The sequence below is a fragment of the Bidens hawaiensis genome, unplaced genomic scaffold (assembly GCF_021521415.1).
Source record: "Bidens hawaiensis isolate Kalapana, Puna unplaced genomic scaffold, B.hawaiensis_p1.1 tig00006555_1, whole genome shotgun sequence".
Taxonomy (NCBI): domain Eukaryota; kingdom Viridiplantae; phylum Streptophyta; class Magnoliopsida; order Asterales; family Asteraceae; genus Bidens; species Bidens hawaiensis.
The window spans coordinates 695,286-721,497 of record NW_027491442.1 but is presented as its reverse complement, the minus strand read 5'-3'; the positions used below and the strand labels follow the sequence as shown (position 1 = coordinate 721,497).

Here is a 26,212-nt window from a genome sequence, read left to right as displayed (position 1 = left end):
CAATTTGCCTACTTTTTAAGTAATTTGCATAATCAGTCCCTCACCCAATTAAGTTACATATTCAAATTTGAAAAGACTAAAATGTCGTTAATGTTAATACCCAGACTCGTTACAAAATTAAAGCTTCAATATCCAAACTTGTTACTTTAAAACCTTAGTATCCAAAGATGTTACTTTACTCGAACCTCGGGCACCATCTAGTAATCCATACTATCCACCATGCCTTAACAATTCATATTTCCACAGTAAAAACATAAACACAAATATAAAACATGCAAATTTACAGCTAAACTGCAGTCTCCTATATGCTAACAAAATGATGAATAACAACTTATAAAACAAGCTTGAGAAAAGAAAACTAATATTTCACTAACTTACAACTACAAATACAGAAATAAACAGTTGTTACAACTTACAATCACAAACAAAAAGTTACTGAATGTTCATGTTACCGGCATATATACGTCTATTTAAAACGCAAACCAGGAACATTCTTTAGCCCCATCTTACCAAGAACAAGTTTGGAAATCGCTGGTGGAGTATCAAGCCCCATGCTCCGGCTGAACTCGTTTGCAAGCTCCACAAGCCTGCTTTTGTCCCTGGCGACAGTCTTATTCGAGTTGTAATAACCCAACCATGCCTGGTATGCCATTTCTTTAATTTTCATATCCACATAAGACAACGCTTTCGCCACCTGGCGTACACAAACCAGTATTATAAACACGTATTAAAAAAGTATTAACATAAAACCGACCTTTTTCTTTGTGTCGGGATCGATAACAGGTGGGTCCGCTTTCGAAATTGGCAAATCCGAAAGGGTAGACAAGAAAAACTCCTCCCATGGTGCCAGTAATAATATCCCTTCACCTTCTTTTCCTTTACGCCCGGTTCTTCCAAGCCGGTGTATATATTGGGCTTTATCAGACGGAAGCCCGATCTGCAAGATATTCAAATTACATTTCACGTAGGGGTGGCAAATGTGACCCATTGGGTTGAATGGGTTGTAATAAAATGTATATAATGGAACGAGAAAAACAGAGACATTTCTTGAGGAAATGATTGAATGGGCCAAACTGGGTTGACATTTCTTGAGGTTTTTTTTTTAATGGAACGAGAAAAACGGAGAAAACCTTTTGGTTTTCGATTTATATTTCGAGTTATGATTTTTTAATTATTTTTTTTGAATTTTTTAATGAGGGATTTTTGAAATGGGTTAAAATGGGTTGAGATTTCAAAAACCCAACATTAAAAATTCAAAAAAAATATTTAAAAAATCATAACTCGAAATATAAATCAAAAACTACAAAATTAAAAAAGCTAAAAAATTTCCTCCGTCTTTTCTCGTTCCATTAAAAAAAAAACTTAAGAAATGTCAACCCGTTTTGACCTGTTTCAATCCTTTTCTTTTTTTAGTTTGACCCATTATACACATTTTATTACAACCCATTCAACCCAATGGGTCACATTTGTCACCCCTAATTTCACGCATTAAAACGGATTATGAAAGTCATCTGAACCGAGTAATAAAAGTAATACCTGAATAACAAGTGTTACATCCGGATAATCGACACCGCGCGCAGAAACATCAGAAGTCACCAAAATAAGACCCTTTGACTTTCTGAATTCATCAGAAACCTGAGTCCTGTAACTTTGTGATTTCCTAGAATGTATTTCTCGGACGTTTAACTTCATTTGACCAAGTAAGCCTGCCACTAGTTTTGTGACCATTGCAGTCGTACAAAACACAAGAACCTATAAAATATATAAAAAACAAGTCAATAAAAAGAACAAAGAAAATATGTTGTAAGGTTAAGAATATGAAGACAGACCTTATAGTCAGCATCGTTGGCGATATGATCTTTCAGAAGCGTATAGACCAGGGAAAATTGGTTGTCTAATGGAGCAATCATATGCTTTTGTTGAACCTTAAAAACCATTAAAATGATGAATCAGATGTATAATAATTTCATTTCGTTCTACATAATAGGTGAGTCGAAAGCTCTTACTTGTGTGTGTGTCTCTTCGCTTCCTTCTTCAACCGTGTTAATATATTCGTGATCTCTTTTCAAAGCAATATGACAGATTTGACGGACCTTCACATTAAAAGAAACTTTCATAAGATTTACTTTCATAAAATTATTAGGGCTGTCATAACATGCCGGACACGACACGACAAGACACGATGACCTGTTGTGTTAAACACGAACACGACACGATAACTAATCGTGCCATTTTTTCCAAACACGAACACGAACCCGTTTAGTAACAAGTTAACCTGTTAAGACATGTTAAGGGACCTGTTTAAAGACACGGTGAATAATACATGTCTAACGAAACCATAATATTCAAAACGAGCATAAAAGTCTTAATTAATAGATAATCCATAACATATTTGAAACAAAAAACCACAAATCCATCACATACTTGAAACAAAAGACGACATATCCGTAACATACTTGAAACAAAAAACCATATAAGCAAAGCATAACATCCGTAAAAAACATCATATTGGGTTCTAATGGGCATTAATAAAATGTCGTTTGTAAGTATGACTTTAGGTTTAAGACTTTAGGAGTGTATATATATATATATATTTATTTTTTAAAATAAAAATCTACACAGGTTACAGTCTTTAACCTGTTAGGACACGAATTTAAACATGTCTTAAACAGGTTGACCTGTTTAAGACAGGGAACCTGTTAAGCTTAAACCCAAATCTGTTAAAACCCATGTCGTGTCATGTCGTGTCGTGTTAACAGGTTCATGTCATAATTGACAGCCCTAAAAATTATAACCACGTTTAAGAAGTAAAGAATGAAACCTCGGGTGGGACCGTGGCTGAAAAAAGAAGTGTTTGTCTTTGTTTCGGGACAGCTGATATTATAGTCTCAATATCTTTACGAAAACCCATGTCCAATAAATGATCAGCTTCATCAAGAACCAAAACTTTGACCCCTTTGACCCGAGTGGCAAATCCAGAAGTATTCATAATATGATCTTTAAGCCTTCCAGGTGTCGCTACAAGAATCTGTGAATAAAGCAGCCAAGTTTTAGCCTTTTCAAGATCTATGAACAAAAAAAGTTTTAACTAAACCGATTTGAAAACCGCTGACCTGGCAGGGGTTTGTCTGCAGGCGTCTTTGTTCTGTAGTGATTCTAGTGCCACCAATAACAACTTGAACACCAACAGAAGGATGATATTTTAACAACTTGTTAGCTTCCATTGCTGCTTGACTTGCAAGCTCTCTGGTCGGGCATATGACAAGGACTTGAATCGGCGGCCATTTCTGGTCACGGCCGACAGGTGATGAATTCACAACTACTTCTATCGACGGGAGCTTGAATTAAGAAAACAATAATACTATTAGGATAACAATTTACTAAATACTAACTTTACAAATAGTCATAATTCTAGGTAACAGTATATTATTACCAGAAATGCAACGGTTTTTCCAGTACCCGTCCTCGCCTTGGCTAACACATCCTTTCCTAGAAAAAGAAACATATAAATCATAAGTTTTGACTCAAAGTTTGAGACTTTATAATTCCATGTTATTATTTGTTTCAAAAGACACAAACCTTTGAGAATGACGGGAAGTGTCGCCTCCTGCACGATGGTCATCTTCTCATATCCGGCATCCTTAATTCCTTTTAGAGAAAGAGGTGAAACTGAGCATTCATCAAACCTGTCGACATTTAAACGGATCAGAATAAGATAAAAATACTCGCTTTAACGTACATTATATCAATAAAACATAATGTACCTTGTCTCGCTTAGATAAGACTCACTTCCTTCCACTGAAACTCTTGGCAGACTCGAAGAATCTCCCTTTCCTAACACCACATCATCTTCTTCGTCGTCAACGTCATCATCATCATCTTCGCTTATTAAATCTCTATAGTTATACATCAACTTTGCTTCTTCCTCTTCCTCTTCATCATCAACATCAACATCCACATCTTCATCAACCGACACCATCAAACTTCCTCTTTCCATACTCCTTTTAACACCCATCGTCCCACCACCGCCTCTTCCTCTCCCTCTCCCACCGCCACCCCCAAACCGACCCGAATCACGCACATACGGTTCTTTCCCTTCCGGACGCGAATAATAATCACCCCAACCTCCTTTCCCCCCATCCGAATCCCAACCAAACTGATCCTCTCTCCTCTGCAACTCTCCCCCAAATCTCCCCCGCCCTCTTCCCGACGCCGATCCTCCCCCCCTAACATCAAACCGCCCTCGCCCTCGTGAATTCCCGCCAAACGAACCTCTACTTCCACCACCACCACCTCTTCTTTCTCTATTATTATTATTATTATCAAATCCACCACTATAATCATCATTTCTCCTATTCATACCCGAACCACCACCGCCTCTACTTCCGCCTCTTCCGCCCCTAAACCCGCCTCTATAACTACTTCTCCTATCATCTCTCTCACCATACACCTCTCTTTTTCTAACCGAACCGGAACGAACATCACCGAACCAGTCACCGAGCTCCGATTCGTCCTCAATTAAGCTCTTAGCAGCCCTAATTCCAAACCTACTGTGTTTAATCAATAATTGGACCTCCGGCGTGGTTAATTTGTGAAACCATAGGTTATGGCAAGATGAAACTGACAGTGAATTGAGTCTATTGGAGGTTAGACGAGTGAAGATATGAGTCGAATTGGAAACTGGTAGGGTTTTCATGGTAATTAGGGTTACTGGAAGTGAAGAAGAGTTGTACGGATGAACGTCAGGCAGTGAGAGGAGTGTAAGTGGCATGCTACGGTGGTACGGCGGAGACGGTGGCCGGAGTTTGTTGTGGTGGTCGGAGATAAGTGGATAGGGTTTTAGGGTTTAAGATTTTTGGAAATGAAGAAAGATAAGGTTATTATTATTATTATTTGAAGTAACGGAAGGAAACTAGAAATGGGCTAAAACGACGGCGTATAGGTTAATATTATTATTACGAGCCTTCTAATCAGGGTCGTCTCTCAAAATTCGGTTGCTCCGGAAAAAAAAGGAAGGGTTCTTATATTATATTTATTTATATCTAAGTAGATGAAGATTGATGATAACTGTGATAATAATAAACAAAATCTTATTATTGGCTTAAGTGGATTCAGCTGACGATTAATATTTGTCATCTGTTTTATAAAATAATTGGACTTAACTTACTTAAAAATTAAAATTAAAAACAAAAAAAACCATTGTGACATTGTTTATATTTATAGCTATAGAAAAATGCTTTTCTTATAATTTTTTTAAAAAATGGCATAATCTCTTGTTGCTTTGATATTTAGAGAGATCATTTTTTTGTGTATACAAATAAATTAGGGGGCCCAACGAAAACGGGCACTAGGTGATGACCGAGCCTTGTATTCCCTCCTAGACGACCATGATATGGTTTACGACTAGGTATGGATTTTAGAAGGTGATTTCAGTTGATATCAGCTGAAGTATAACGCAAAAAATTACTTTAATTGCTTATAGTGACTTTAAAATTTTGTTAATGCAATAAAGTATTGTCCATTCACATTTAACTAATTACGGAACATGTTATCATTGTGCAAAAGCTTTTTAATTGAAAAACAGTTTAAGAGATACAATACCGGACCTGGTTATATGGGCAATTTAACTGTGATACGTACAACTTAAATAATACAATTTCTTCCTTATTGGAGCTTATATTTAAAGACAATTGTAACTGTGATAGCAATAAACAAAATCCTACTATAAGCGTAACTGAATTTAGTTGATGATTAATATTTGCTATCTATTTTATAAAACAATTGGGATTAACTTAATTAAAAATTAAAATTTGAAAAAAAATCCATTGTGAACATTTGTTTATTATTTATCATTAATTTGGTCATTCTTATCACAATCTAACCAATATTTTGTATAAGTTGTTAATAGTCAAATATTTAAATCTTGCATATTTTATGAATTGAGAAACACATAATTGGTGACATACTTTCATTGACTTTGATTGAGAACTATTCATAATGATATTTATATCATTCTTCATATATTACCTTCTCATGACTGTAACATTCCATCCAGTGCAGATATTTTGCAGACCAAAAACTTATTTGTTTGACTCTTCGAAGCATTAACATGGTCATAATAATTAATAAGTTAAATGTTCTATTCATGCAAAAAAATAAATAAATAAAATAGCTCAATGACTTATCTGCAAATATAGTGAAAGTCAACCTTTTTTTTTGTTTCTAAATCTCTCATTTTGCATATACAGAAGATTTAAGGCAAGGATCAAGGTCAAGTATATAAAAAAAAAATATTGAATATATGTTACAAGTCAACACGAGCCGGTGAAGGTGAATTCCTACAAACCGGGCACATTCCTTTCAACTTTAGCCACTCATCGATACAGTCAGCATGAAAACAATGCATCTGACAATCTCTCTAACATTGTATTCTGATAAGCATATAGAGCATGCTGCATCTTCATGTCCCGGGAGGCGTTTGCTTTCCCCTAGAGCCACTTTTGTGTACGACTCTAAGGTCAACGGGTCAAGACCTATGACCAGACCGCCATGTGGAACCATGGCGGTCTCAGGTGTCACTGCGGTGACATTTGGTGTTGCGTTTCTTGCAACCCAAGTGGCGACTCGTCTGTAGTCCCTGCAGATATAGTATACCATGGCCATAGATGCGGCTATGGCCGGTAGAGCCAGGGCCATGCATACTATTATCAAAGCTATCGTCATTTTCTTATTGCCTGAAAATGTAAATGTAAATTAGTGAGATGCTGAAAGTTTGTAGTCTTGATTTTCTTCTTAAAGTTAAACAATGGTCAAACATGTCGTATGTGGTGTTTAGCAGGGCCGTCCCCGAGAATCGTTAAAAATTTTTGGGCCTTAAGTAAAAAATAAATTCGATAAATTATATATAAAAAAAAGTAAATAATACAATAGTAATTGTGATTTCGTTTATTAAAGGTGGGCTACTGGGCTGGTGAAGTTTCTTTTATTAAAAATATTGTTTTTTTTCAAAAAATATATATATATATGTATATATAAAATATATAATTTTTTTTACCATATTTTGGGCCTATCTGGGTGATCGGGCCGGGGACCGTCGACCTCCCTGCCCCCCTATCAGAGACGCCCCTGGTGTTTAGTCGGTATAACACATCATATAGACCATAATCCCATATGATTTGAACGCACATGACTCGTACAATCATAAAGCCCGTATAAACATTATGGCCTATATGATGTGCCAGTATAACGCATCATAATATCATACGACATCGTATGACCATTTTTCGCCTGTTATACAACCCGTATGACACATCTGTGGTGTGTGGAATGGCTTACTCTTTTTGGTATTTTCAAAGCATGCAATTTCTTGCATAGTTGTATTTGTGTAACCGCAAGTCCCGCCCTCTTCTACACATTCTTGACAATTCGGGTTATCCCATGTTAAAGATATATCCATATTTAGGTCTGATGTTAATCCCCCTTGATCTTGATACCACGATATTGGACTCCTTATAGAACCAATGATCTCACAAGCTGTTCGGTTAGCCATTCGCATAGCAAAACTCTCAGAAGAGGTAGCTAAAGTTGAATATGTAGAATTTGTCAGACAACCAACAGTTATGTACCGGGACCTTGTGACCTCAACCGGGCAGCTCAAAAGTGTGTAATTTCGGCTTGGAGAACCTGAAAAAGGTGAACCCGAGAGGTCCAAAGTGAAACGTCTAGAAGCAGAACAACCTGATGGATCATAAATTTGGATAACTTGAGACCGGTAGTCAATGGTTCTGACCAAAAAGGATCCTGAATTCGGGAGGTTTAATACCATGTTTCCTTGTTTGTTGCACTCTAGATTAAAGCCCGGGTAGCCACAGACGTCGGGTTGTTGGTCTAGCACACGAAATGGGAACCGAACTGAGTATGCATTCGAGCCACAAAAGGAAACCGGACAGTTGTATGATGATGCTAATGAAGTAGGAACAAGATGTAGGATTAGGAGGTGAAGGAAGAATATGAGAGCCTCCATTGTTGTTCATTCTAAGGATGGAAAGTGAATGTTCATGTGTATAATAAAAACAACATCATCATTGTACAAAATCAACACATTTGACTTTTTTCAGGTCAAATGTGTTTGGCCTTTTGAACCTATTAACAGCTAACCTGTATTTGTTTATAGTTAACAAAAGTCAATGGTATTCCCTTTGTATTTTTAGAATAAAAACTTATCTTGTATATGTTTTTGATTCCAGTCAACTTGTGTTTTGTATAAAATAATGGGCATAGTATGTAGACATGTCTATTTACGTCTTAGAAATTGATTATTATATAAAAATTTCAAGGGTGCAGTCGCTTTTCTTATACGTCTTATAGGGGGTGCCGGCTAACCATGCATCAATCAATCAATCAACCATATCTTGTACGGGCGTATAGGATATCTTATATGGTCATATACCTATATACAAACGTACACCATCGCATTTGCTACCCCATATACAATTACATTCTTGCCGTGTATAGGCGTATACATAGTAATTGTATGTGTACCATCAAATCATGCCATATCAATAGAGGGATTGATTAGTAACATAATCTCTCTCTGACTTGTGTATTATCATCCACATAATCATTTTTGACTTATATGGTCATATGGATTCATACTCATCTAGTCATCTTACACCTATGAGTTATAAACTTAAAAATTATTGATAAAGATTTATAACTCAATTACAAGAGATGAAGATGTGTTTAAACTTTAAACATAGGTGGTGAGAATAAGAATGATAGATGGGAATTGTGGATCTTTTTGACACAAATTAAAAGATTTTTTAATGCATTATTTAAAATCATATAAACTACAACTTTTGCTGGTAATTTGTGGGAAGTATTTTATTAGAAAACATTTTTGGAGTGTTTGGTAGGTAGTACTTTAAAAGCTTAAAATGATGCAATATACTTCATTTTATTATGTTCCGGATTAGATGTTCTTATTTTGTATAAAAAAGACTAGTTGCAAGACGGTAATTGTATGACGCAAAAAGGAAGAAGTTGATTTGGGGAAAATGGGCCATCAAAACATCAAGCCAAATGATTCAAATTAATATATTTTATAGTTTTAAAAAATAACGATAAGTTTTATAGTATAACGTTATTAGTAAATTTAATAAAGAAAACAATGTCTAAATACACATCTAAACAATACTATTATTATTTAATGTGTTTTATATTTTCATTATTTAAAATTTATTAAAAACAACAAATGGCATTATGACTATGAAATTTCTTAAACATTATTAACAATAAACTTATATTTAAGACTCCATATTAGTATTGAATAACAATTAAAAACTACTAATATTCATACGTGTTCTTTGATTTTTATCTAAAAATGAAATGTTGTGATATTCTCCTAACTTCGGTTGATTTATTCTAACACCAAATGTCGTGGAAATTGGAGAAGAAGATGGCGTCCTTCTTCTCCACATATGAACTATCCCAAAGCGTATACTTATTACTTTTTACAAACACATCGAAAATGAGGCGATCATGTGAGCTTCATATTTGTGAACACTCCAAAAGAGTCATTTCAACTCTTACTTGAATTACGTGTTTAATAGCCCGATGTTGTGACATTTTGCATAGTGCCTTCACGGTTCGGTTCAAGCTGTTTAGATTTTGTAAACCGAACCATTTTCAACTTTCAAGTGCAGCATCACGGTGTAAGAAACGAACCATATTTAATCATGCTACTGAAACATCATGTATTAAAAATGAACTACATTCTCTGCATAACGGTTTACAAAATCCTCAATGTCTATACCATTGTCTACAAAACTTTTATACCAGAAACTAACCACTGTCCAGTAACTCTATAAGTATCCAACCCGTCTGCATGAATTTTTCAAAATCTTTTTTTTTACTCTTGTGTGGAGGCGGGGTGTTATGTTTGCGAATGCCTATATATTATTTATGGTATTGCCTATCAAGTTTCAAGACTGAGAGTTATACTGACCTTTACATAAGCGCAACAAGAATCAATTTCTGTGCCATTATTATTTAAACTTTAGAGCAGTTGTTGGGATATACGGATGGCCAAAACTTCATTGGTGTCTCCAGATGTCATGACATGATATTTAATGTGAAGGCCTGAAAAATAAGACGGTGTGTGGAACTTTTGTTGTTTGATATGGATTTAAAAACTAAACTGAATATTTAGTTAGGGCATTTACCTTCATTTTCTTGTAGATTTGTGTTAATAGCAACTGCATTGTAAGTCACCGTCGCTTTCGGCTGCCAGTCGTTCGGCTTCCCCACCCAAGACTTGAGATTGAACAGGCCTGCACAAAAATTTGATCAAAGTTGTAACAATTTATACAATTGAAGCATGAAATATCATAAATTTAGAACCAAGTTTAATTGATGAAATGAGTTGGTAATAAACAGTGAAACATCATTTACCAGCGACGGATGGACTCTTGAAATGCTTGATGTCAAGAATGGCACCAGAAGCGCTGTTTACATTTCTTTTGATGTCATGAGATCCTAACAGCTTGTACTCCCAGCTTCCATTCTTGTACCCGTCATTGAGGAACAACTCTGCGTGTCTGGCATCCAATACCTGCATCGTTCCTGCCAGAAATACAACAGGTAATAAGGAAATAGTATTGGTGATTTGGTTCAAATCTTTGTGTTTATATGTATATTCTCACCATCACATGTGTTCAGGTTACAAACAGGGCACCGAACAAGCTGTAAATCTGTACACAAACAAGAACAGGATGTTTAATTCAAGCAACAATGAGACAGTGAATAATGATAAATCTTTTGAAGAAAGTTTTGCGAGATACTATTACCTGCTATCCATATTCCAGTTTTGACGTTGTGCAATAGACAACACCCGTCAAAGTCCAACATGTTTTGCTTGGTATCTTCCACTGGAAGCTTTGTAGGGCGGATAAGATTCTCCGTGAGGAATGCATCTGGCGAGTCGAAGGAAAATGCACCAATTCTCATCCAATCTGATATGGAAGTCAAAGAGGAGTCAAACTTTTGGATATCCATATGCAGTATTGCAGTTTTATGGCTTATCCATTATATGGTATATAGGGAAATACTTGTTTTTCCTACCTCTATGTTGCAATTTCTGCATCATTTATTGTTTCTTAACATTCGAAAATGGTGATGTTAAGTTCCTATTGCAGAATAGGCCTTTAACGACCACTGGGACTAATCCAGGACTGACTTTGATCTAAAAATGCAAAACTATTGAGGTTGAATTTAAATGTGTGATATGCAAATTCTGTTTGTTACTTTTATTAAGGTTAATCAAGTTTGCATAATAAAGTTCTTACAATTACCTGCCATGTATTTTTAGAAATCTAGCATCCTACCAAAATGGATGTGTATAAAACATTGCTAATATAGGGTTAATGACTAAATGCATTTGCCAATGACAAGCAGATTAAAACTGAACTAGACAAATCAACATTTAAAATGTGTGATAAGCAACAGTCTTAGTAGACAATTTATATAGTAATGAAACTCTAATTAAACTTAAAGTTTACCAATATGCTTCTCCTTTTGGCGTAAGGAATAAGAATGACTTCCATCTGCATAATCAACCATCAATGGTATGATAACCGGTTATTGTTTGAAGAGGAAACAACAATATGATCAATGTAAAACATATAGTTGGATGCGTTATGTTTACCAAAAGCTGATCGATAAATTTTGATCCATTTAAACTTCACTTCATCACAATCAGGGATCTGAAGATCACGCAAACAAGCAAATTTCCAAATAGAATCCTCCATTATATTGCTAAGGAACCATTTGTTGGTTGCTGCCAACATCACCAAAGACTTCCCGTCCAAATACTTAGCAATTTCTGTCCATACGTCTATGTCATGCCTGATTCCATTGAAATGAAAAGCAACATAGCATCAATGAAGCTAGTTCAGAACAATGAAGCTCCGACGGTTTATCATTGTAACACATTCACAAACACATACACTAGTGAAGGTTTTGTGAAATGTTACTAAAAATAAACTGAAGTTTAAGAAGATACAAGCTGATAATTAACTACAACTCAACTGAATAACAACCTCTCTAAGTATCTAACAAACTAATAAACAGAAAGCTGATTAAGGGAGCCACATCATCAAGTGTCCATGTCATCAGTCAGTTATACAGTCAGCATCTCCCCTCATATTGGAGGTGGTGATAACCTCAATTTGGTCCATTCTAACAAACTAATAAACGGAAAGCTGATTAGGAGAGTCACATCATCAAGTGTCCATGTCATCAGTCAATAATACAGTCAACAATTAGTGATTTATTTACATCAAATTCATAAACACAGATACACCATTGGTCCATTCTAACAAACTAATAAACAGATAGCTGATTAGGAGAGCCACATCATCAAGTGTCCACGTCATCAGTCAACAAATAGTGACATGGTAACATCAAATTCACAAATCTGCATATAGTAAAACGCTAGTTTCGAACTTTCAAATGTAGCTCATGTCAAACACATTCACGAATCATGTATGACTGTTGCTCAATGCTCAATTGAATCAGAGAATGCTGAAATCGATTAACGCTCAATCAAACTAGTGGTATATTCACATCAAATTCACAAACACATCACTAGTGGCATATTCACATCAATTGGAACTCATATCAAACATATTCACGAATCACGTATGACTATTGCTCAATACTCAACTGAATAAGCTAATTTTGAAATTTATAAACGCTCATTAACATAACCAATCAAACTTCAATATCAGTAATCAGATCTAAATCTCAACTACTTAATTTAGCTAACTACAACTACAATTAACAAAAACCGAGCAATAGGAACCGCCATTAATCAGTAATCAAGTGCATGAACTACGATCATAACTAAACAAGCATTATACACCGATAAACTTCAACGAACGGAAATCAGGTATACGTAAACTCAAAAACACGGAATTAGATACAATAGCGGTGTACTTACATCAAATTCAAAAACAGATACACCAGTGGTATAATTACATCAAATTCACAAACACAGATGCACTTGTGCTATATTTACACCAATTGAAACTCATCTCAAACGTATTAACAAATCACATATGACTATTGCTCAATACTCAACTGAAGCAGCTAATTCTGAAACTGATTAACGCTCATTAACATAATCAATCAAACATCGATAGCAGATCTAAATCTCAACTACTTAATCAGCTAATTACGACTAAAACTAACAAAAACCGAGCAATAGGAACCGCAATAAATCAGTAATCAAACACTTAAGCTACAATCATAGCTGTTGGAGTTAATTCCCGAACCGAGTTATGGGTCGGGAGGTGGGGCCGGTTCGAGCTAATGGATCGATCTCATTAATTAATTAATTATTATAATTAGAGATAATTATCTATTTTATTTATTAGATAGAGATGGAATTTTATTTAATAGATAAATTGGAGTTTGTATTTTACTCTAATTGCAATCGAGCCTCTATATAACCCCAAAGAATTCATGTAAGGGTTAAGAGAGAATTGATCAAGTTTTGAGTTATTTTCTTGGTGAGTTGTGCCAAAGTATTCTCCGAGTTTAGTTCGTGTTCAATTCGATCTGGGCCATTAATAACTAAACAAGCATTATACAGTGATAAAACTTAAAATGAACGGAAATTAGGTATACGTAAGCTTAAAAGCACAGAATTAGATATGAAATTAGATACACTAGTGGTGTATTTACATCAAATTCACAAACACAGATACACTAGTAGTGGTACATTCACATCAAATTCACAATCACAGGCACACTAGTGCTATATTCACATCAATTGGAACTCATATCAAACATATTCACGTATGACAGTTGCTCAGTGCTCAATACTCAATTGAATCAGCTAATTCTGAAACTGATTACTGCTCATTAACATAATCAATCAAACATCGATATCAGATCTAAATCTCAACTACTTAATTAGCTAATTACGACTAAAACTAACAAAAATCGAGCAATAAGAACCACAATAAATCAGCAATCAAACACTTAAGCTACGATCATAACTAAACAAGCATTATACACCGATAAAACTTAAAAACGAACAGAAATTAGGTATATGTAAGCTCAAAAACACAGAATTAGATATGAAATTGGATACACTAGTGGTGTATTTACATCAAATTCACAAACACAGATACACTAGTAGTGGCACATTCACATCAAATTCACAATCACAGGCACACTAGTGCTATATTCACATCAATTGGAACTCATATCAAACATATTCACATATGACAGTTGCTCAGTGCTCAATGCTCAATTAAATCAACAAATATTGAAACTGATTAACGCTCATTAAAATAATCAATCAAACTTCGATACCAGATCTAAATCTCAACTACTTAATTAGCTAATTGCGACTAAAACTAACAAAAACCGAGCAATATGAACCGCTATAAATCAGTAATCAAACACTTAAGCTACGACCATAACTAAACAAGCATTATACACCGATAAAACTTAAAACAAACGGAAATTAGGTATCCGTAAGCTCAAAAACACACAAATCACGAATCACCAATTGGAACTCATATCAAACATATTCACGAATCACGTATGACTATTGCTCAATACTCAGTTGAATCAGCTAATGTTGAAATTGAGTAACATTTAACGTTCATTAACATAATCATTCAAACTTTGATATCAGATCGAAATCTCAACTACTTAATCAGCCAATTACTTCTAAAATGAACAGAAATCGAGCAATATGAACCACTATAAATCAGTAATCACGTATGACAGATGCTCTGTAGTACTCAATACTCAACCGAATCAGCTAATTCTGAAACTGATTAAGGCTCATTGAAGTAATCAATCAAACTTCGATATCAGTAAATCAGATCTAAATCTCAACTACTTAATTAGCTAATTGCAACTAACATTAACAGAAATCAAGCAATACGAACCGCTATAAATCAGTAACTAAGCACTTAAGCTACGATCATAACTAAACAAGCATAACGAACCGAAATTAGGTATACGTAAGGTGAAAAACATGCAATTAGATGTATAGATATGAAATTGAGAGATGATTATACCGTGAGAAAGGAGGAATGTATGACGAAGAGTAACGAGGTGAAGCACAGCTGCAGATGGATTTGGATACACGCAATCGTTTCCCCATTGATTCTGTTACAGCAACTAATTCAATTCAAATGAAATGAAATTAGATATTTTATTTGAATTGAGGGATAATTGGCTTTTATATCCCAACGCGGGAAGACTCCACGTAAATTGAATGACGGACGGACGGACGGACTTAATATGTATCCGTTAACCGTTTTCTCGGGTCACGGGGAGGTAATAAGACCCGGCCCGGTTGACACTCCGGTTCAGATCCATCTAGTCGTTATATGTCCACGACTCGGGCCAGGGTGCATTCGAGTTCAAGCTCGAAATAAAACGAGGCAACTCAAGCTTGAAGTTAAATGAGCCGAGCCATGACCTGAGCTGGGCTTGGGTCAAGCTCGACTCGGTTACAGGTTGTTTTAAATCAATATTTTTTAGTTAGTTTTATTTCGAGATTTTATCGAACAAGCTACCAACCGAGAGCTTTTTGAACAACTCTACATGTATGTCTAAAACTAACCTTTTGGGTTGATTTGGGTTTAAGAGAAAAGCTTAATGGATTAAAATGGGTCTCACTAGCTAGAAAAAAGAAAAAGTTGGAACGGGCTCAAATGGGTCAAGAGAAAAATGAGAATGAGTAAAAACTCAGAATGGGTTGAGATAAAAAACATCTCATTTTTTAAATAATAAAAAATCATAACTTAAAATAAAAATCAGAAACAAAAAAAAATAAAAAAAAAAACTAAAATGTTTTCTCTGCTGCTCTCGTTCAAAAAAAAAATCAACCCGAAACTTGTTTTGATCCGTTCTGACCCAACCAAAACACTCTTTTTTTGTTGACTTGTTCTGACCCATGACCCATTTTTTTTTACCGATCGACCCATTCATCACCCCTACCTACATGAAACGAGCTGCAACCATAAAAAGTACTTGGTAGAAAACAATCCCTCTGTATATAGTTAGGCTTGTAAATGAACCGAACAAACAGTGGCGGATCTAGACTATAATATCAGGGGTAACGTTTAAAATTTTTTTTACCGTATTTTATATAATGTAAACGAATATTTTTACCGTATATCATACAGTAACCGATTTTTTTACGATATTTTATACAATTGTTTTTTTTAACTTGCCTTTGGACCAATATCATCATTTTCTTGTAATTTTTCTTTAACAAGACTTCGTTGTTTCATCTTCCAAATTTCCTAATTTTAGAAGGGATAAAATTTAAATCATAAATCTATAATTAATTTCAATTTAAACATAAACCCTAAATCCCTAATCAATTACACTTTCCAGTTTATATTATCCGAATATCCAGCAAACACTAATCAATCATTCAATTGTTACCAACGGGGTGGTGCCCCATTGTCAAAGGCAAAGCCTTTAAATCACTTGGGTTTGGAGGGAAGATCTTGGGTTCAAATCCTAAAGACAACAAAAATTCAAAGAAGTTCACTGTTAAAAAAAATCATTTAATTGTCAATAAACAATTCGAAATTAACAATTTATATTTATATTAACAAATAAACAATTACAATTTTAAGTAGAAGTAGAAGAATACTTAAATTGAACAAGTAAAATTCAAACTGTGGATGAGGGAGTGAGGGATTGAAGGAGCAACAATCGTTGGCTATTCGGCTGCAACATGCAGGGGGTGGGGCAGTGTGGGGTGGAAGCCACAAATGAATGAAACTTTGTTTTGTTAAGTGTTGATGTTCGACATAAACCAAACATTTAAGCATAAAGGATAAAAAAACAAATGGTTTTATTTAGTTTGTGCTTAAATTTGGTTAGGTTTTAATTGGTTTCGTCTTTTAATTTGGTTGGGCTTTAATAAACAGGGGTAACGTTATATTTTTCCAGGGGTAGCGAAATACGAAAACCGACCAAAACATATAAAATTTGTACTATCGGCGAAAAGTTGAGGGGTAGCGGAGGCTACCCCTAGTTATATGCTAGGTCCGCCTCTGCGAACAAACACGGATAAATGCATGTTTGTGTTCGTTCATTTACTTTAAACAAACACAAACACTTAATCAAACAAATATTTGTGTTCGTATTTGTTTATTTTAAAAAAATGAACATGTTCGTGGTCGTTTGTTTAAATCTGAACGAACAGTTCATGAATATAAACAAACGTAAATGAACATAACTGACAAAAGATAAATGAACATATATGAACAAATGTAAATGAACAAGAACAATCATAAACGAACATAAATGAACAAATATAAATAAAAACTTTAAGTAGATGACTTAAATAATATTTAAGTATTTTCTATTTATCTTTTATACATAATGAACACAAACAAATATAAACGAACATAAGAGAACATAAATAAACGAACTTAAATGAACATTCATGAACATAAATGAACGGACGACATGTGTTCATGTTCGTTAATTAAACGGACACAAATATTTTGTTCATGTTCATTTGTTTACTAAATAAACGAACATAAACGAACTTCCAGCCGAACAGTTCACCGAACGTTCGATTTGTTTGCAGGCCTATTTGTAGTTATAAAGATACTTGGGCTTAAACCCTAATCAAGTCATGTTTACATGGTCTATCGATCTAAGTCCTCTTTATGTTAGGCTGACATGTTGGGCTTTGACCAATATTTGATAAGTAGGTTTACAAGGTCAAATACTCGCTAGTTGCTACAAGTATGTCACCGATACGAGTTTCTGTACTCCGCCTAGTTACTAAAAATCAATCAAAGGTGGTCAACCTCAGTCAGAATCACATATAATCGGTGAACTTGAGCCAATTTTGACTTTAAAAAATAAAACATAATTCATATTTCTATAATATTAAAGACCAAATATCATATTTTTTAATTAATGATTAGCAATATTTAGAATAATTTGTTATTTAAAAATGTATTTCTCTTATTTATATTGATATTCACCTATTTTGTTATAAATATTAGTAAACTTATGATATTTGACATATATATAATATATAAAAATTCATTTTCTTTATATTTATATATCTGAGTACTCCCCGAGTGCTCCGAGTACACCCAACTCCCCAATCGGCCGAAAAGGGTCCGCCTAACGATTTTGGTAACCTTGATTTGAACCTAACTCATCTAATCTAACTAATTTATTAAAGCACAACATGTTTTCACATGACTTTCAAATATGTCACATACATGGGATGCCAACTAATAAATTTCCATTTAATTATACATATTCCACCTAATTAACTAATTTTTTAATTATCATTCATTCAATTTAATAAATTTTAATGCTAATGATATAATGACTAATGCATTTATTACTATTTAATATTTATTAATTACCTCAATTAGACCAATTATGACTTTCTTAAAATGATATTATTAACAATTTCTAATTACTTTAATGTGGATGACATATGTTAAGGCCACGTGTATAACATTTTTGTTTTAAATATATATTATAATTGTTTCATATAGTTTTACATATAATTCATGTTTGATTTCATATATAACCTGTATCGAATATGTAAATATTTTTTTATTGACATTATATTATTTTTCAGCCCATATAAAACACGGGTTACTAACCTAGTAATAACAATATTTTTCTTAAAAGGAAGTGATGTAAAGAGTATATAATCTGTTATACTATATTTATATTAGTTATTTTTTTCAAATTTTATCTTTTGGTATACCATTTTTTATAATATAAATTAAATCAATTCATTAAATAAATAATATCAAATTATTTTATTGTTCTTCATTATTATCTTAATATTTAAATGTGTTACATCTCATATAAAACCTAAAATTGGGATAAACCACCTTTCATCCAACTAACCTGACACGATTTCTGTTTAAAACTAATTCAATACTAAACCGTGCTGCAGACCAAATATCATTTTTTTTAAAAGAACTAGTATCCAAGAGACCAAGACCCAAACAGACATAGCCGGTTCAGGTTCAATTTTCCGGCCCCGGTTCAGTTTTATCATCCTAGTTTTAGTTTTGAACACTACTATTGTTTAAGAGCTTGCAACTAAACAATTTACAGTATTAAAACAAAATTTAACATTCCATATTCACACTTAAATTAAAAAAAAAGGAATGACTGTTAGATCTATGGCAATAAGGCTTGTAACTTCTTCTAATGCCTCAGTCTCGGTGTATATCTCTTTTGTATAAAAATGGTATGTTGTTGTTTCAAAGCTAATTCATGAAATATCTACAGTTGGGAGCTCTACATAAACACGGAACCTTAAGTTCATCCGGCTCATCATCATCAAACTTGTAATCATATCTGTCACAAAAGAGTTCAAAATATTAGTTAACCGAACGAACATGAGCTAAACAAATGAACCCGTGAGTGGAAAACGACATACGTTAACTAATCACCGGCTGAAACGTCCGTCTTGGCTACGAGAACTATTCTGCTCTCATTTGCTCCCATGCTTAAAATCCGTGCATAGCAGTTTGGCATGCACTGCAATGAAAATACGCCTATAATTAGTAACGGAAATATTTTTGCAAGGCGTGACACTTGTTTTTGGAACCATACTGAGTGATTTATCAATCTTGCGATATTTCCCTTGTTTGTCGAGTCGATTACAAGGTTGTCGCTTACCTTGAAAAGCTGCAGAAAAAAGTGTTTAGTCACAAGTCACAACAAACACTAGTCGTCACATAAAGATTAAAACATAACATAAATCATATAGATATATAACTTATTACTCATGTTACATTAGATATTTGAATTATTTAAGATCAGATAAAGTTGACTCACATAGCAATGCTTGCCTTCCGCTCGGTATATTGCTTCTCTTAGGTCTGCCACACTCTGCCTCACTTGCTCGCCATGGTATTCGAGCACCTACATGAACCCACAAAAATATGTAAATTGTTCCAAAATGACTTGAACATTACATGAAAATTTTAGGTGTAGTTTTAAGGATTGATGCAAGTACCATCTCTCCTTCGTTAATCTTCCAGCGTGCAAATAGGCCCCACCCGTGAATCCCAGATTTACCAAAACATACACGCTGTTTCTCGGTTCGCTGGATTAGGGTAGATCAATTAGAGAAACATAAAGGATCATAATGACATAATGTAATATTAACCAAGATAAAGGGTATATATACCTGTAAAAACGCGAGTTTTTCCTTCAGTGTAGAGAGATTATTCAAAGCTTCAATTTCCTGCAGATAACAAACAAGCTAAATCATTTGGTTCTTCTGTCATACAGATAAAAATACATTTATATACACTTCATCCAAGAATTAATAACATCTTTTTCACATTAATTAAAGATTAAAAGTAACAAAATATATAACTCTTACTCTATGTCACTTTAAGGCATCTATCTCATGTATGTTATGCTGGATAGGCCCCATTAACCGATGAAATATCGCCTCCTTTACACCGGTCTGAAAACAAAGAATAGTTAAGAAATGAGTTAGCGGGATCTACCTTGGTAGGAGGTTGGTAGGAGGTCTACCTTGGTAGGAGGTCTACTATAAACGTGAAAATAAAAACATAAGAAAATGACGTGTTTAGCGGGATCTACCTTGGTAGGAGGTCTACTATAAATGCGACACCTTGCAGCAGATAATGGTTCCGGCACATCATTCTCTACCATCGACGAACCAGCAAGCCTTGAAACCCTAAAATTTTGTTTATGCTGCTGCTTTTGAACCAACCCTGTTGCACAAAATACCTCCGAATCTGTCTTGAGTATGATACCAGTATCTGCTGGTATTCTGCATCGGTAACACACGCATTTAACAAAAATACATAAAATGGAAAAAAGAATAATAAATAGAAATAAAGAGTTGTAGCATTACTTGTGGACAGCACAATAAATATTCCATTTTGTGCTAGGTCTCCCGTTTTTCTTCGACGAATGCAGCTGCATATTTAAGGAAGATAATTAGTAAACAAGTTAATTCAAAATTAATCGTAAATGTTCAATACATTATTTGTATAGTTAAGAGTTTATGAGCTACCTCCACACAGTAGCCAGCATTGGAGGCACACATCGGGTGAAAATAAGTATAGCACTCGCAACACTGCACGCAAGAACCATGAACCTGATGGCAAATGACACATTCCTGAAATTGACCAAAAACGGGAACGATTACATGATATTGTATTATTGTTTAATTAAATTAGCTTTTGAATGTCGATATTCCTAAGCACCTTCACAAAAGAATCAGGTGGAATCCAAAGAAGTCCGGTTGCAGGTTCCATTTCTTTATCACTTACAAAAGAAACTTCAGGCCGGAACCATGCACAATTAACATGAACCCACAATGGGTTCATATCCGTTGGCTTCAAAGGGCCACCTGTAGTAAATTAGTACCGAGTCAAAAACAACTTTTACAACAAGTAACGGGATTAATATCATATATATATATATATATATATATACACATACCCTTACAAACTTGAAAAATTTTCATATATACGCAACCGAAACTAAAAGTATCATATATCATCATCATCGTACTCAGTATATCCCACCAATAGCAGCAAAGCTATACACCGTAGGAATAGAGAGGCTGCTTCCAGTGAGACCCCCGGCTCGATACCCCCTTTCCATATATCGACCATTCTACCCCCTTTCCATTATATTTGTTTAAACTCTATTTTTAATATAGGATGATCGATGATAAGCAAGTGAATGAAACGACCGTCTCTTCTCTTTTGTTTTATCGACCTCACTCATCAGATAATTGAACAATCGAACGGGTAAATAATAATTAAGCTAAAAATGAGTAAATAAAAAAAATTTAAAGTTAAAGATGAGCGCATATGAAATTTTAAAGTTTTATAAAAATAAAGGTGAAATGGTCTACTAATAAATTGTTCTTAACAAATTGGATATATTTGATATTTAACTACTTTGTAAGTGCATATCATATTTTTCAAAGTTGTAGGGGTATATATTAAATTGCTTGTAGTTAAAAAAGAAAAAAGGAAAAACTATGTTTTTGAATATTAAAAGTAAATGACATGCCTTTAACTGGGCAGAGGTAACACTCTCTCTTAATCCCAGGTGTTTCACATGCTCTACAAACCCAAGATGAGAAATCTTGGCCACTCACACCATAGCATTCTTGATGAACAGCTATAAGACATCTGATCCAAAGAATTATTATATTATTTTAATGAAGTTAAAATTTGGTGTTGTAGAAATCACTAGGCTCTAGTCGGGTGGTGGGGTAGGGACCAACGATTAATCGAGATTAATCATATTGGAATTTATATATAAGTTTTCAAATATACATATATATACCAAATAATAAAATTTTCTTTTTTGACTGATTTTGACCGCATAGCAATTAAACGGCAACTAGCTGGTGGGGTACCGATTATCGATTAATCAGGGATTTATCGGCGCCTAGTTGGGATTTTTACAACCATGGTTAAAAACAATAAGAAGACCTGTTGCAGAAAATTATAGAATTGGATTCATAATCTTCATCCCATCTACAAATAGCACATCTTTCGGTCATTCATTTTCCATTAGCAGGCTCATATTTCCCTGTAATTTTGGGAAAGTTTATAGTTATTTTTGTAATACGAAATAGTATACCAAAAACTAAGAACTAACACAAAGAATATAATTACCTTTTACAAATGAAAACAACTGTTTTTTACTTAAAGGTGCAGCTGAAGCAACCTTAGTCTTACCAACAATAATATTAAGCTCCAAAAGCTGCAATATTGAAACTTTGAAAGTAAACATATATAAATCAAACATTAGCTATAATGTAATATAATAAATAAGTGACACAGACCCGCTTTTCTAGTGTTGTCTTAGAGCCCTTGACTTTGACACTAGCTTTCCATTTTTTTGCTCTAGAGCCCGAATGACTTTCCCATACTCCGAGTGTTTGCTTTTGAGTTCCACAAGAACCACAAAGACACTCGACTCTGATAATTTAATATTGATTTCAAAATGTGTAACATATAATAAAAACCATTAAAAATGCAGTTGATAAAGTCATTAGGTCTTACCGATTATAATCAGGATAATAAATCCCTTCATTGCCATTACAAACGACGCTTATTGGGCCATGCGATGCATTCGGGTCGTTAATCTCAGCAGCTCTGCGAATATATATGACATCATCAAATAAATTTTACAAAAAAATTAATAAACATTATGAAAATAAAAATGATCATACCTAAGTTTTGGTTCCTGTTTATTTGCAGCTGAAGCTTCACCTTTAGAAGATTCACCTTTACATGTTGGGCAGTAATATTGAAACTTCTTCATATCCTTCAAGTGATATAATCTTTTAAGATATATATATACAAAAAAAAAGTAATGAAAACATTAAAAAATATATATAATATAAAAAGTACCTTTAAGACATTGGTGAAAACTTTAGCACACTCTGTATGTACGCATTTGTTACAACCATCACAGAATATCTAAGGCAAACCAAGATAACCAAACAAATTAGATGCTAGTCATTAACATAAATCAGTGGCGGATCCAGAAGAAAAGCTAAGAGGTAGTGCGGACTAAAAACTTTTTGTTCATGGGTACTCGATATATGAAACCAAAAAGGATAAAAAATTTGCACTAAAAATTGTACTTTGTCAAGAGAGTTGAGGAGTAGCGTCGGCTATCCCTCAACCGATCGATGCTAGATCCGCCCCTGAGCCATAAATTATCATAACAATGGCATATAAGTTTTAATCTCTTACATAATCTTCAGCATCAGAATATTGCAAAATCTTCTTGCAAACACCACAATGTTGCTTTAATTTCTGCAAATGACATTTTATCAAAGATGTTATATGGGCAAAATAAGAAAATAATGATAGACATTATTATAAAATGGTGTAAACCTTTAAACCTTATTATGCGAATTCTATTGATGAATTCAAACTATCTTCCTAGGCATAAAAAATGAACAGATAAGAGACAAGATATATCACACAAAAACACTTGATTATATTTTTGTGGTAACTCACCATACTCTTTCGATATTGTTAACTCAAATGAAAACTTGAACCAATAAATTAAAATACTAATACCCTATCATGCTATTTATACTAGACTCAAAACACTTTTAAACTTATCCTAATAAAAATAAAAAAATAAACATAATGACTTTAAACAATTAAATAACTTAAATAACCAACTCAAACTCAAACTCTAATATTTAAGCTTTATCAAGATTATCCTTCAACTTAAACTCCAAATTAGTAACACCGTAATTTCTGTCACTCAGTTAGCCTAAACATTACAAATTTATTTCGGTAACAAAAAAAATATATATTATATTATCCCATTATCCTAACCAAAACTTTCAAGTTTGGTGTTGGTAATAAGAAATCTGAACTCTAAATACAAATTAAACTTATAAGTACTTAGTACTAAAAATTAGTGAATAAAAATGTGTAAAACAAACTTGCCTGACCACGGTGACTAGATTCTGGAACATCATCAGAAACATTATTTACACGAATCTTAACAATCTTTGGTGTTGTAGAAGTAGAACATTCCCCCTTGTCCTCAAATCTTGAGTTTAGATACCCATTATCTGCCAAGTATGCCTCACGTATCGCCTTAAGGAAGTCTTCTAGCTTGTTGCCATATAACTGAGTTTGACCAGAAAAACTGAACAAATATAATTAGTTAAATGAACGGTCTTTAACATATAACATCTCATTAAAGAATATAACTTATAGTCCCAATTGTGTAACAATATAAACGTTAAACTACACACCTTTCTAAGTACTCTAGAAATGGAAAGATCATCCCGTCCCTGATCCATCCATATTCCTAACACAAAACAACATAAATTATTAGACAATAAACTCAACTTTCATATGATATTCTTTAAATATTTTAATAACACAATAGCAAACTATTGGGATAAAGTAACCTATTTTACATATGCAAAAACACTACCCTTTGATTTTTCTTTGAATACCCGTAGAACATGACACAAATCTTGTCGGAAGCACCAGCCTTCCTTACGGCTTCCGGGGCTTCTAGCTCCGGGTCAATCACAATTGCGGGCCAAAACGGGAACCAATTTGAGAACTTGGCCCAAACAATTTTTCCCTTAGGAAAATCTTGTACCTTATAAACTACCTTCTTTTCTTCAACGGTCTCATCAACTTTCTTGCCTGACACACGTTGTTTCTTCGATGACCTTTTATCGTCAGTAGACTGATTCTCACGCTTCTTCGTGCTCTTTTTGTAGTTAACAGCATTGTTGCTAGAACTTGCAACAACTTCAACGTCGGATTGGAAATCATCTTCTGTTACTTTGGTGTCTAATTTGCACCGCTTCATATTAGGCATTTTCGACGTCACATTTTGTTTTGACATCTTTGTATATTAATGAAAAACCCTAAATTCAATATTTCAAACCAAGCTAAGCAGTGATCCGATCAACCCAGGCAATTTGATCAATCGATCAATAACACATGCAAGCTCTCTATCTTCGAATCTAAACTCCCAATAACGATTGATCAATTAATCCGCAACGATTTACGCAAAAACTTGATTCCGTAGAATTAATCTGCTAATCGAGAGCAACAGAAACCCACACCGGTGAAATTGAATGCTGCAAACAACACAGAGATTGAAAATGAGATCAATTTTAGATTCTGCAGCAAAAATTGATAAAAAATAACAAAGTTTTCACAGGAAAACAGAGCAATCCATCGACTAAAATGAAGCAATTTAAGCAAAAACTTGACAAGAACGGAGTATGTGTGTGTGTTTTGGTGAAAAAGAGAGAATTAATTAAAAGTATAGCAGGTGGGTGAAAAATATTGAAAATAAAATGTTTTGTTTTTTTGTTATAGTTGTGTAATCATGACGAATTGAAGATTATCGACGTGATAAGATTTTTTTTCTTGTAATTTTTAATATTTTATATTATATTATTTTTCCCTCTAATTTCATATATCCCCTCTAAACTTATAGAATTATGTATATACACAAAATACAAGTTTTTTTATACATAATGTACAATGATATGGAAGCCTCGTTTGGGGATATGTGAATATTTTAAGTTTAGAGGGGGTTAATATGAAAATAGGTTCATATTAGTAAAGAGATGTCTAGACTTCGC

The 26,212-nt window shown here is 33.9% G+C and overlaps 2 protein-coding genes and 2 pseudogenes across 2 annotated transcripts; all 4 read right to left on the bottom strand.

Moving 5' to 3' along the window:
• Window positions 1-448: 448 nt before the first annotated feature.
• Window positions 449-4,821, bottom strand: LOC143632916 (DEAD-box ATP-dependent RNA helicase 31-like). The gene is made up of 10 exons (XM_077101321.1): window positions 3,765-4,821; window positions 3,580-3,686; window positions 3,434-3,489; window positions 3,114-3,338; window positions 2,822-3,028; window positions 2,007-2,093; window positions 1,830-1,925; window positions 1,537-1,752; window positions 755-937; window positions 449-694 (listed from the first exon to the last, which is right to left on the bottom strand). The coding sequence occupies exons 1-10, from the start codon at window positions 4,769-4,771 to the stop codon at window positions 467-469; spliced, it is 2,412 nt and encodes an 803-aa protein (XP_076957436.1). The 5' UTR covers window positions 4,772-4,821; the 3' UTR covers window positions 449-466.
• A 1,483-nt stretch (window positions 4,822-6,304) lies between these two features.
• On the bottom strand, window positions 6,305-8,147 carry LOC143632964 (putative RING-H2 finger protein ATL21A pseudogene; annotated as a pseudogene).
• Window positions 8,148-9,915: 1,768 nt separating this feature from the next.
• LOC143632915 (putative F-box protein At3g61730) lies at window positions 9,916-15,187 on the bottom strand. Its single transcript, XM_077101320.1, has 8 exons — window positions 15,102-15,187; window positions 11,705-11,904; window positions 11,559-11,603; window positions 10,848-11,012; window positions 10,704-10,751; window positions 10,453-10,623; window positions 10,224-10,331; window positions 9,916-10,140 (listed from the first exon to the last, which is right to left on the bottom strand). Exons 1-8 carry the CDS (start codon window positions 15,185-15,187, stop codon window positions 10,058-10,060), a joined length of 906 nt encoding a protein of 301 aa, XP_076957435.1. The 3' UTR covers window positions 9,916-10,057.
• A 4,126-nt stretch (window positions 15,188-19,313) lies between these two features.
• LOC143632963 (histone-lysine N-methyltransferase ATX4-like) lies at window positions 19,314-25,461 on the bottom strand (annotated as a pseudogene).
• Window positions 25,462-26,212: the final 751 nt, after the last annotated feature.

Bases quoted from the DNA above. Each gene is read 5' to 3' on its own strand.
- LOC143632916 (XM_077101321.1), bottom strand. From the start codon at position 4,771: ATGCCACTTACACTCCTCTCACTGCCTGACGTTCATCCGTACAACTCT. The intron at 3,687-3,764 runs GTACATTATGTT...AAATGTCGACAG, and splicing joins TCTTATCTAAGCGAGACAAG to GTTTGATGAATGCTCAGTTT. The intron at 1,926-2,006 runs GTAAGAGCTTTC...ATGGTTTTTAAG, and splicing joins GCGAAGAGACACACACACAA to GTTCAACAAAAGCATATGAT.
- LOC143632915 (XM_077101320.1), bottom strand. From the start codon at position 15,187: ATGGGGAAACGATTGCGTGTATCCAAATCCATCTGCAGCTGTGCTTCA. The intron at 11,604-11,704 runs GTAAACATAACG...TTGATTATGCAG, and splicing joins AATTTATCGATCAGCTTTTG to ATGGAAGTCATTCTTATTCC. The intron at 10,332-10,452 runs GTAAATGATGTT...ATTTTTGTGCAG, and splicing joins CAAGAGTCCATCCGTCGCTG to GCCTGTTCAATCTCAAGTCT.